This window comes from Crocodylus siamensis, chromosome 7 (assembly GCF_052110815.1).
Source record: "Crocodylus siamensis isolate JL-2025a chromosome 7, ASM5211081v1, whole genome shotgun sequence".
Lineage (NCBI taxonomy): Eukaryota > Metazoa > Chordata > Crocodylia > Crocodylidae > Crocodylus > Crocodylus siamensis.
This window is the reverse complement of record NC_143401.1, coordinates 34363531-34376548: the sequence shown is the minus strand read 5'-3', so window position 1 is coordinate 34376548 and position 13018 is coordinate 34363531. Positions and strand designations below refer to the sequence as shown.

Genomic DNA, 13018 nt, shown 5'->3' with positions numbered 1-13018 from the left:
GGTTTATGCAATGTGTGTCCCAGACCCCTTCCTAGTTTAAGTTAAACCAGAGTCCTCCAGCATCCCAGCACGCTGTCTGGGCTAGGCTGTGCTCTCTGCTCCGCAGCAGGGCTGGCCCCACCCCTCTGCTCTCTAACTTGAGCAGGGACCAGCCATAGTGAGATACTGACTGGCATGGCCCCATTAAGACAAAGTGGGCAGAGAGGGGACTATTTCTTCACCCTAACAGGACCATGGCGGGGCCATAATGTTCCGTGCTGGGAGGGATGCTTCACCCACCTCCTCCCCCACAAGGCAGAGTGGGGAGGGCTGTGTGAGGTACTGAAGGGGGACTCCTCCTCCTCCCCCCCCAAACTGCTGTGGAGTGGGGAGGGGGGCTCTGCAAGGCTGCCTGGCCCCTAGAGGGGCACTCTTCCCCCCGCAGGGTAGGGAGGGAGGCTCTGTTCAGTGCTGGGGGGGACTCTTCCCCCTTCCCCCACCACCACATGGAGGGGAGTGGGGGCTCTGTTCAGTGCTGGGGAGTACTCTTTCCCCTCCTCCTCCTCCCCTATGCCACAGGGCTAGAAGGGGGGTGGCTCTGTGAGGTGCTATCTGGCCCAGCCAGGGCCACTGCCAGCAGCTGCAGCTCAGTGGCGGGGACACCGAGCCCAGCCTGGCCCAGCCCAGCATGCAGCCAGCAGCTGCTAGCCAGGCCAGCTTAGAGACACCAGCAGGGCCAGAGCCTGGCAGCTGCCTACCACACAGGCTGCCGTGGACCCACAAGCCCCTGTGGTGCCTCCAAGGTGTCCTAGCTAGCAGCTGCTAGCCATGCACTGGGCCAGGCTGGGCTGCACTTGCTGAAAAGGCTCAGCATCCCCGTTAATGAGCCACAGTTGCTGGGCATAGCCCCACCCGCGCCCTGGCCCAGCCAGACCATGCAGCTGCCTCAGCTGGAGCAGAATGAAGCCAGTCCAGGCCCCGGGGGTGAGGTCACCCCCAGCAGCTGTGCCCTGGCTGGGCCGGACCGGGAAGTGCCACGCAGAGTGCCCCCTCCCTGCACCACGGGCAAGGGGAGTAGGAGAAAAAGAGAAGAAAGAGGAGTCCCCCCGGTACTGAACAGAAACCCCACTCCCCCCCATGGCGATGTGGTGCAGGTGGGGTTAGGAGGAGGAGGAGGGGGAAGAGTCCACTCCCAGCACTGAACAGAGGCCCTGCTCCACGGGGGGAAGGAGAGGGGAGCAGTGGGGGGGAAGAGTCCACTTCTGGGGCCCTAGCAGCCTTGCACAGAGCTCCCCTCCCCACCTCCACAGCAATGGGGGAAGGGAGGAGGGGGAAGAGTTCCCCTCTGGGGCTGGGCGGTGCTGTATGCTGGGCTTGTTCCTGGCTGTGAAGGAGCTGCTGGGATGGGCAGAGCTCTCCCCTACTCCTCCTCTCCTGTTACGGTGATCTGGCCACGCTCCCTCTTCCTCCACCCTCTGAACCCTGCAGACCAAGGTTGGGGTTTAAACCACTCCTCAGTCTTACTCAGGCCTGCTGTGGCCTGGCCATACCTGCCCCCGCTCAACTCAGCTTCACTGTGGAAGGAAAGGACTGCTCTAGTGCCCCCAGGCTACTGGTCTGATTTCCAGAATAAAAAGCAAATGTCTATCCAATTGCAAACTGGCTCAATCTCTGCAGGTTAGACTAACCTGCAAAGATTGAATCAATTCAGGCTTTTTGAAAGTCTGTCCCTAGCCTAGGTGAATGATACAAGATGAGCTGTCATGCAGTCAGAGTAACTAGCTTGGCTTACACAAGGACCTCATGATTTGACAACAGCCATATTGACTTTTAGGTCCAGAAATCTCCTCTACAGGGCTATTTCTCTCCAGAGCATCTATCCTGTGTACTGTCAGGAAGGTCTGACACCTAGCAATCTATATGTAATGAGTAGACAGAGCCCAGAAAATAAAACTTCTAATTTTCAGAAAACAAACAAGGATGCCTATACACGAACAACAAGAATGCTTTGATGTGCTGTCAGAGTGGACTCATTTAACTGAGTCTGTTGGAGCATGGTAATTACCATGCTCCTTTAGACTCCAGCATCTTGTGCATCAGCATCTCTGTGGTGAAAAATGGCAGCAGGGGCACTTTAATTAAAGCTCATTCAATGAGCTTTAGTTAGAACATCCCCACCATCATTTTCCAGCATGGGGACACCAATAAACAAGATGTTCCAGGTGCTTTAATTCCAGTGACTTTCAGAGCCACTCTATTTAAAGCATGCCCTCTCCCCACACCTGACCCACTCTCGGAGCATGTGTATAAATGCCCCAACTTTTCAGGATTTGAAAGTGTTCAAACTATATCTTGAATAGTTCAAGCATCACTATATTACATTTCTTGTCCCTCCACTTTTGAATATTCAAGTAATGTTTTTTCCTTACGCTGGTGAGTACATTAGTCAGTTTCCTGCAAGCATTTTGGGAATAGCTGCAGGCACTTGTATTGTAATTCTTTTCATCCTCCTTACATATGTAACCTCATCCCACTTTTCTGCCTGTTTATTATATCCATTTCCTTACTTTTACAACTCTGTCCCCTGAGTTCCCTATGTGCAGATGTTACATTTAAATCGACTTAACTATGTTGAGGTTGATCTTAATGTTGATTTCTGCAGATGTTCAGGGAGGTTAAAATTGGAAAAGAATGGCTGATCTAGTGAATGTTTGCATATGTTGAGAGTGCAGCTGGGTCTATAAAAGCCAAGCTACATGCTCCAGCCTGGGGCTACTCTCTTTCTACTCCTGGCCCACCAAACTCTGACTAGGCTATTTTTATCCTCCTAATCCCCACCACCGCTAGATGGACAACACCCTCAATAGACTCACCACCACTCCCATGGACTCACCAGCTCCTCTCCACAATCCCACCCCTCACCCAATGGACCCACTAGCCCCTCTCATCCTGTCCGCCCCTTTCCCCACCCTGAGTTATTTAAATCAGTCTCCCAGAATGGCTCTTGGAACCAACAAACATTGGCGCACATCACTCCCAATCTATGATCACCTAGTTTAAAGTAAGCAGGGTGATTGTAGACCAACTGGGGTGAATATCTGCATGTATCCTAAAAGTTATGCTGGAGATGGCTGTTATTTAAACAACCTTACTTCCAGAGAGATTTCTATCAATGTGACCAAATAAGATCTACTTACATTTCTTCACTGCAGTTTTCTGGTCTCTCCATTCTATAGCCTGTTTTTAGGAGGTTAAAGAGTCTTTCGGGAGCAATACCTGGATAGGGATTACCTCCCAGGGTTACAATCTCCCACAGCAGAACTCCAAATGACCATCTGAGAAAAAAAGAAATAATTATTCACATGGACTGCTAGAGTTTAAAAGGCTAGCATGGCCCCTTAACCAACTAGCATCCATTACTGTATCATTTTGAGATCCCAACCAAGTCCAAAGCCCCATTTTGCTAGGTACTGAGCATATAGCAAAAAGTCAGCCTTCCTCAAAATTTAAAACATTAACGAAAAAAGACAGACTAGAGGTAGGAGAAGGTGACTCATTATACATGAAGAAGATTGGGAACTAAAGCACTCAGGGATAAAGTAACTTGCCAAGGCTGTCTAGGAAACTCTGGTAAATTTGGAAGCTTAATGAGTATCTCCTTAGTCTGAGTTCAGTATCTCATTCTCAACTATGGGCTCATCCTTCTCAGTTGCACTTTAATGTCATATAATTCACCTCAATAAAAGTCCAATAGGCCTATTTGCATGAATTTATTTAATCAGGAACGTAAAAGCAGAAGTACTGCTGGTAGAAAGTAGAACTGGTCAGTTCTTTAGGAAATTTGAAATACACAATAAACAATTAAAGTTGTGATAAAAAAAGGAAATGTAAAAAGTGTTCTTCTACCTTTCTTTTGAACAATAACGACACAAATACCATGATACAAACATATGCATAAAAGGCCTGAGGCTTTTCCCTTTAGAGGAAACCTTACATCAGAAAGATAGGCACAAGTAACAATAATCTAATCCAGACCCTATTTAAACTCCCCTAAAAATCTGAATGTTCCCAATGACAGGTCTTGGAAAACAGCCAAAATCACTTGTTTCCATTCATTGTATAAGCTTAGTGGGACGCCCTGGTGAGCAAAACAACAGAAAAATTGCAACAAATGCCCACTTTTGTTTTCTAGTTGTTTGTTTAATTTTTGTGAAAGCTTCAAATTTGAAGGGGACCGAAGAAGAGTTACAGATCCACAACATGTCTGCGATAGGTGTCTAATTCCCTTAGACACCTTTGAAAATCCCACCCCAGAATTTTAGCATAGACAGTGCTCTATATGACTGTCTTTCACTCCTCTCTTCATAGTTCTTTAAGGTTTTTAACAAGAGAAGTGACATTCCCAGATCCAGGACCCATGAAAACTTTGAAATGGTTGTGTACACAGTGTGTTCAAGACAGAATAAATGACTAGTCTTGTGCAGGCCTAGATGATACTTAAACAGATTTTTTTCTTATGCTAATGTTCTATAAATTCATTTTTCAACAGTCTGCCTATTCTGAAAACCTAATGCATATTAATAACATTCCACTGCACTTTATTCATTCCTTCTATTCTTCCCTTATGCTCCTTGTTCATGCAATCCTTTTTGGGGCCCCATCAGGGAATAATTCCCTGTGTGATTAATCCAAACAGGATATGTGGTATTACTAGGCTTTATTTCCAAGATTGTCTTTTGTTAAAGGTGAATTTTTCCAACACACTGTAATAGGGTGTAACTTGCTAGTAGTTCCTCCATTAGCTCCACTTTTTTGGGCAAATGTTCAGATATTGGAGTTTATTTTTGTAATTGTGACAATTAACTAGGTTGGGGGAGGGTTGGAGAGATTTTCCATTGTATGATCTTTGTGGATGAATAAAAAGCCCTCAGAGATGGAAAGAAAAATACACACAAGATGACTGTGGGCTGACACTACATTTGTCTAGGTTCCAACCTATGAAGTGAAATGGGTTTTGCAATGGGATTGGAAAAAATGTATCAAAGCTGGCAAGCTGAACTTCTATTAGAGCAATGCCAATTACTAACTATATACAAACATCTTAAAAGGAAGAAGCTGGAGAAAAAGAAATATAGAATTGCTGAGGTTAATTCAACTTTTTGGAATGGATTTAGTATTTTTGATTACATTTGCCATAAAGTAGGTAAATATATAAAACAAACCTCACCGTTCTCCCCAAAAGTAACCCTTTCCTTCTTCAGTTTGGGAGTGTTGGACTTCAAGTCCAAGAAACTGCTACTGCAATAACAACCTGCACATATGTCTCAACTCTATTCTGGAATTCTGGAAAGGTTATAAAGGTTAAGGAGCCACTATGTAATAATCTAGGGATATTGATATTTAGTAATACCATGAATACCTGGTCATCTCAGCAATGAAACAAAATCACTGTATACTTTAGGGTGATTTAATACAATTTCCACAAACTAAAAGGACAGAGAGACACTACCACAGCTGAGAATGCAAAGACTAAAAGAACTCTAAACAAGGGTGTCAGTTGTCAGAGAACAGACTGATAGGGAAAGGTGTTTTGTAAAAAAAAACAAAACTGAAATACTGGATCATTTATCAAATCCAGCAAATAATAAGGGCTGGATGAGAACTGAATTTTCTTAGGGAACCCCATAATTTAATTTTTATCTTTTATGAAATGGAATGGAAATAAAAATACAAAAATGATTTTTGTGAAATAAAATTAAAAGAATGATTTTGGGTCGATCAAGATATTTTATTTCTATATAATTAGAGCATCTTAGTCTTAATTTTGGCCTTTAAAAATGCAAATATTAATTTTGTTTACAAAAAAGTAATTATAGAAAAGATTCAAAGTATTCCTTTCTGAAAGAGTTGTCAGAGGACATCATTAAAAAACCCTTTTTTTAAATAAACAAAGTTTCATTAAAATGGCTACATATTTTTGATGGGCATATTTTAAATTGTGATGAAAACTTTTTTGTCAAAAATTTTTGTCAAAAATAGTTCAATAAAAATAAATAAATCAAATCTTAGAGTAAAGAAGGCACATGACTTGATGGGTTTACGGGTTTAATGTCTGTTTTCCAAGACTGCTTTTGTTCAAAATAATTTATTTTTTTATTTAAGGTGTCTGTCCTGTCTCAAGTTAGCACAGTCATTGCTCCCTAAGGTAATAGAATAGCATAGTCTGAGCCAAAGTCAGGCTTGCTTAGCCTGGTTAATATCAGGGGATTGCAGTCCACACAGGGTGCTCACAAACATGCAACTCCCCAGTCTAACTCATGGCGCTTCACAGAAAGTGCCATGAGATATACCAACCCTCCCAATCCCACAGACATTCTCTGTTGGATCAGGAGGATGGAGGATCAAGTTTCACTTTGGAGTCGATCCAACAAGAGAGGCTGCATGACTGCAGTCTCTTCTAGCCCCATCCCCCTGTTCCTAGCTCTGGTGCTGTCTCAGGATAGGAGATGGGGAAGGAAGGGGAGGGAGGTCCATCCTGGGGTTTGCTCAGCCTCCGCTGGATTGTGGGGGAAGGGAGTGGGAATTGGAGCCTTTCACACTGCAGGGGAGACTCCAATCAACCCCCCTCCCAGGCTGGGCAAATCCCAGGCAGAACTCACTCCCCTCCCTTCCCATCCTGAAGACAGCATTGGGAATGGGGCTTGGTTGCTTCAGCCCAGCCCTGCCCCCAGTGTGCATTGACAGAAGTTAATGAAGGCGCTCTACTTTGCAGCACCTTCATCTGAACCCTGTAATGAGGGTTCATTTGTTGCACATTTTTAAAAGTACTTTGCAGTTGTACACTTTTGTCAGTGCACCAGCCAATCATATGACAAAATGACACTTCAGTCAGTGCCCATAAGGATCAGGAGATTCTTCCTCGAGGAGCTTGGTTCCTGAGAAGGGTTGATCTTAGAGACCCCAACAGAAGACAGAGGTTTGTGGTTTGCTCAGCAGTTGAAACATGAGCTATTTTTTGGTTGCGTATGTAACACTAACATCCAAAGCAGGAATGTCTCACACTAGGAACACCTTTTCTTCTCTGTTGGGTATCTCCTTTTTGCATCACACAGGATACAGTCCCCATATGCTGTCTGATTTTCTCCCAGACAACTAGAACACAGTATGAACACACTGGAGATCATCTAAATTCATCATGACAGGGATGTAATATGACGTACTCAGCACATCTCTTAAGAAGAACTGGACTCTGTTCTTGTTTTCAATGTTACAGACTGGGGCAGGCAAAACACAGCCTGTGGGCCATATTAGGCCCACCAATTGATCCCATATGGTCCACCGACTGTCATTGGAAGCCTGAGAAGGAAGGGCTGTCCCTACTGTGCTCCACTCTGCCACAGCTGGGGCTGGGCTGCTCAGCATGCAGACTCCTCTGCCCGCCTCCCCTCACCCCGCAACCATACCATTGCCTGGCTTCCTGTTGGCGCTGCCTGTGCAGTTGTGGCACTGTGGCTGTTAAGCCCACACAAGACAAGATTCAATGTGGTGCAGTGAGCAGCCATCCCACCTGCCCACCTGCTGTGATGAGCTGCTGCTGCTGCTGTGGTACCACTAAGAGGTGAGTTTGTGCTGGCCATGGGGGGCTCAGCCTCAGGCAGCTGCCCCCAGCTTTCCCAGTGCAGCACGAGGGCAGCAGCTTATCATGGTGGGCAGGTAGGATGGCTACTAAGCATGCTGCATCTCATCTCAGCCCATGTTGGCCCAGCTGCTGGCAGCCATGGTGCCAGGACTGTGCAGAGCCAACAGGGAGCCAGGCAGGGAGATGAAAGAGTCTGCACACTGTATCCCAGCCCAGCCCTAGCTGGGGCAGAGCAGAGTACAGGCAGGGAGGTGGAAGAGGCTGCTCACAAAGAGTCTAATCCTGCTTTCATTAATGAAGCCAGTTGGAGTTTTTGCACTGGCTTAATTGTTTGAATGGGAGCAGAGGCCCTAAATCCCTAGTCCTGTCACTGAGCCCACAGACTAGGTTCTAAGATGCGGACACTTGGCAACTACAAAAAGGACTATGTCCACTAAATGTCATTTCACCTAGGACTACAATATCAGAGGGCATTAACATGATGGTATTACTGATTTAGGCTCCCAAGACTGAAAGGTTAGATGTTAAATATGAGTTTGGCCCCAAAGTCATTAATTTTGATGGGAGTTACATACCTCAAAACCCTGAGGACCAGGATCTTAGTCTTGTATTTAATGAATAGCCCACAACTTCAAAAGTTCTGTATACTTCACCACCGCTAGTACAACTAACATTTGGTCTCTGATTTTTGTTTGTTTTTGTCGTATAAACTATAACTGGTAAGAATACTACAGTAGTTTATTAAACTCTATAAGCATGTAATCTATAATGAACACAATTTGGACTCACACATCGCTTTGTGTTGTGTATATATGATCAAACAGGGATTCTATTGCCATCCATTTGACAGGTATTCGACCCTAAGAGAAAAACAACAACAACAAAATTACTGGATGAGAAAATGTTCTTTTACCTTTGGAACGATAAAAGATTATTTATTGAACTGTACTGCCAATGTGCAAGCATGGTGGACTGAACAACATGATATTTCATTAAATGAACACAACAGGTTACAGGACACAGCTTAAAACCTCTTTCTAATCATTGCTGAACTCTCCCATGCATTCACAGGAGGTCCAAATTCCGAAGAGACTCACATGGTCAATATAGAATGATGTTCAGATGATTTACATGGCAAATTTAGTTAACATAGATGTCTATACATGTTCACAAAAACCTAACAAATTGGGAACAGTACAGTCATATTAGCAGAGCTTAATGGCATGAGCATCACCGTGCCAATGAGGCTACTCTGCCCCTATTTCAGGAGCTAATGCTTGCACAGCCATCATTGCCTCTCTCAGCACAGCAGCATCTCATGCTGTATAAGAAATGCCATAGGTGATATTGTTAAAGGGCTTTTTCCATGGTCACTTCTGTATCTAAATATCTGGGGAAATTCCAATCTGAAATTCTCATGTGTGAGACTTTGTACTAGCAGTATATTCACACTAAATTGAATCATTGGCTGTGCTGACCTTCACAGTCTGAGCTTCCAACTAACTTCAAATTTATATGCAAAAGCCCCAAAATCAGTTGTATACATGCAGGCAACTTCACAGAAAGCAGAATTTGGTTTGCTAATTTTTAATGACCATATCTGTTACAAGAATAGCTAACAACCAGATTCCATTGTTTTGGCAATCAAAAGGACTTGTGTTAAGGGAAAGCGGTGATATAGTTCAACAATGAGAGAAACCATCCTAATACTAGAGGAGAGGATCTCCATCAAATTTCCTTTGCACTGCCCTACTGATGAAATGTTACCATAAGCTGAATACTGCCACAAGCACCATAAACAAATTAGGCTATTTCTGGACAGTTAATTATAATTTACTGTGGCGGGCAAAACAGAATAGCTTTAAAGATTATGTGGCATTATACATCTGTAGCCATCCTATTGTGTCCATTTTTTGTATCAGAGATGAGCCCAACCTCTGGCACTAGATTGGGATTTTTTCCTTTTTAGAGTAGTTATGAGCCTCATCCACACTAGAAGGAGAACAATTCTTCTGAAATTAGGATCTGGACTGAGATTCCACATCTGGAGCATTCAGACTCAAAATGCACTCTGATTTAAAGGATGATCAGATCTTTCTACATATTGTTTTGTTAGCCTGAAAGTTATAAAAGAGTGAAGAGAAAATAATGCCTTGTTTAGATAAAGTAGCAAGATGAAATTAGATGCATGTGAGGAACAGCCATACGAGACACTAACTGGCCTACAAACTAACAGCCATACAAAATGACTAGCTAAAAAAATTAAAATAGAACCATCTTTTATTATATTTTTCAATATCATTAATATAGTGTATACTATTTCTATGTGAAAATCATACCCATAATAAAAGGAACAAGACAAACCCAGGTTATAGAATGCACGGAAATATGCTTTCTAGAAACAGTCCAGGGTTTTAACACCCCCCCCAGGATGTAGACTGCTCATATAGCAATCTATATGGCAACTTTTACCTATGCTCTAAGCAGATGTGTTACTGCAATAACACAAATAAATATTCCCCCTGATAATAAAAGCACTGTCTTTATCTGTCTAGGTGCTTAATTTTGGCCCCAGGGCATGCACTCATTTTGTTTAATCTTCACCCTTTGTTCCACATTTCTTTATGCAAAATAGCGGGTAACTGTGTCTTGGATCATGTATTTTGATGTGAACTCACTCCCTTGATGAAGTAATAATCCCAGCAAAAGATAACATTCAGAGGCCTAACAGGGCAGCTCTGCATCCTGGGAAGCAATGGTACACAGGGGAATCATGGCTGCTGGCAGTGACGTGCAGCCTGCCAAGCAGCTGTGGTGGCTGCTGTTTTTGCACCACCACCATCCTCCAAAACAGTGCATAGGGCTGCTGCCTCAGTTGCCCCACATTGGTTACACTACTAGACATGTGTGATACCTTGCTTCTTTTGACATAAGAATCCTCTTCATAAACATCTCGAGATAAGCCAAAATCAGAAATCTTCATTTTGCGTCCTTCTGCGACCAGCACATTTCTGGCTGCTAAATCCCGATGAACAAGCTTTTAAAAGAAACCCAACATCATGGTTATTGCTCCACTGGGGAAAAAAAAAGCATGGGGAAAAATCTACAACTAATACATTTGTGGCTATCACAGCGACATACTAAATTCATTGCTATAACTCTGCACCTTCATTTCTGCAAGGTACTGCATTCCTCGAGATATCTGCCATGCAAATGAGATGAGGTCTCCCATTGTTAAGGCTCTCTCATCTGGGTTGTCCAAGTAGCTTGAATTTCTGTTGCCATCGCTGCCTACGTAGCTAGGTCCCACTTTCCGACTTTCCCTGAGAAAACTGCGTAACGAGCCATACTTTGCATATTCCACAATTAAATACAGTGGTCCTGAGGGACAGAAAGGGAAATAAAATCACTATGACTGGTTTGATCTACTTGCAAGGAAGTCTATTTTTTTGGTTAATAACACAAGTTGTTTTGCTACAGTTCTTGGCCACAATATCCTGTAGAGGTGCATATGAATCAACAGTGATGGGGGGAGAGGGGGCGACTGGGTAGGCTATCCTTGTATTCCAGGTCCTAGGTTGTAGTAGGAACCCAAAAGAAACTTTGGGTTAGAAACAGAAATTACACATAAGCCAGTATAAGAGTTCAGAAACCAGTCCAAATCTGTAACGTAACAGAAATTCAGTGTGCATAAACTGCTTTCAAAATGGCCAAAACACTTTAAGATAAACCTGGATCAGAACGTGTAGTATCAGACTGAACTAATTTCAGTTAAATCCATTTACTAAACTTCTGTCCCAGATCCCCTTCAAGTTCAAGTTAGCGCACAGTCCCCCAGCATCCCATGTCTGCTCCAGCTGAACAGGGAGGCATATTCTAGTAGGGCTGTGCAAAATTTCACTGGCTGTTTTGTTTCAATGCTGTTTTGACAGGTTTTGAGCTCGAAACAGTGAAATTGAAATGAAACAAAAGGCTTTGAAATGAGCTAAAACAAAACAAGGCAGTTAAAACATTCTGAAAGTTTCAAAACTTTTCAAGTTTTGAAGCTGCACTTGTTTGCAGCTAAAGAGAAACTAAGGAGAGGGAGGGGAAAGAGGGGGGGAGGACTGCTTTGATATTGACATGTGTAGCCTGCCAGTAACTGTGATCCTTCCCTGAGGTCACTTCCAATCCCAGTGCTCTGGGAAAGGGACAGAAAAATAGCATAAAAAGTATTGTTTGAACTGAGCTTTCTCTGTGCCTTCACATTAACAAGTGACACAAGTTTTGCTTGGAACAGTCTGAGGTGTGGTTTCACAGAAACGCCTGCACCTATCTCCTTGAAACTTGGCAAGCTTCATGGCCATAGAAGGGGCTACCATCCCTGCAAGTTTCAGCCAGAAATGCCTGCACCTATCTCCTTGAAACTTGGCAAGCTTCATGGCCATAGAAGGGGCTACCACCCCTGCAAGTTTCAGCCAGAAATGCCTGCACCTATCTCCTTGAAACTTGGCAAGCTTCATGGCCATAGAAGGGGCTACCATCCCTGCAAGTTTCAGCCAAATCAGGCAAGAAATGACATATTTGCACTTTTGTGCTTCCCCATTTTAGCCTATGGGCAACACATCAAAACAGTGTCAAAACAGCAAAACAGTTTTGACGAAACAAAATGGAACTGTGCTTTCGAAACAAAACTCAAAATAAAACGCTGTCCTGTTGAAATGGAAGTTGAAATGAAACAGTGCTGTTTCGCACAACCCTATATTCTACTACCCCTGGCTTCTGGCCTGAGCCACTGCAGGCATGTACCTGCATTTCCAGGATCAAAAGTAAATGTCTGTTCACTTGCTAATCAGTTCAATCTGTGCAGTTTAGACTAGCCTGCAAAGATTGAATTGATTCAGCCTCAGGCTTTTTTGACTGTCTGTACTTAGGGCCAGAGAACAAACTGTGAATCCATTCCTAAGAGTTCTGAGCTTTGACATACTTTCATCTTCTATAAAACTTCACTGAAAGAGCTGCCCTGAAAGGTTTTAGCAACAATGAATTGCATGTGGAAACCAACCCTGGTGTGGCTATTTCCCTCACTGATATAGGTTGTCTATTATTGCACTGCAGTAGGAATTCTAGAGTATGTTAACACCCAGCAGGCCCCAGACACCTTAGTCCTGTCTGCATGCTCCAAACCTGGAAATGCACTGGTGAGGCAGTTGCAGGTCTGCCTCCAGCAGCCTCTTTCAAGCACAATCTTCAGAGCAGTTGCATAGGGGACCCCTAAGACAGCATCAATAGGTTGACTCTGGATTTGAAGCATGCAAATGAGATCAGACAGGTGGGGTGAAGTGTCAGTTCTGAGCATAATATACTCACCTCACTCCTACGATTGTTTATTTTGACTTCAAGGATGTCTCCACTACACTG

General features: G+C 43.8%; 1 protein-coding gene across 1 annotated transcript in view; it reads right to left on the bottom strand.

Moving 5' to 3' along the window:
• Positions 1-13018, bottom strand: part of RET (ret proto-oncogene) — a 168626-nt gene that overhangs the window by 8175 nt on the left and 147433 nt on the right. Inside the window, exons 14-17 of the mRNA XM_090057837.1 lie at positions 10785-10999; positions 10533-10655; positions 8408-8478; positions 3177-3314 (exon numbers count right to left, since the gene is read on the bottom strand). Coding sequence (XP_089913963.1) covers positions 3177-3314; positions 8408-8478; positions 10533-10655; positions 10785-10999 — 547 coding nt within the window. The remainder of the gene's footprint in view (positions 1-3176; positions 3315-8407; positions 8479-10532; positions 10656-10784; positions 11000-13018) is intronic.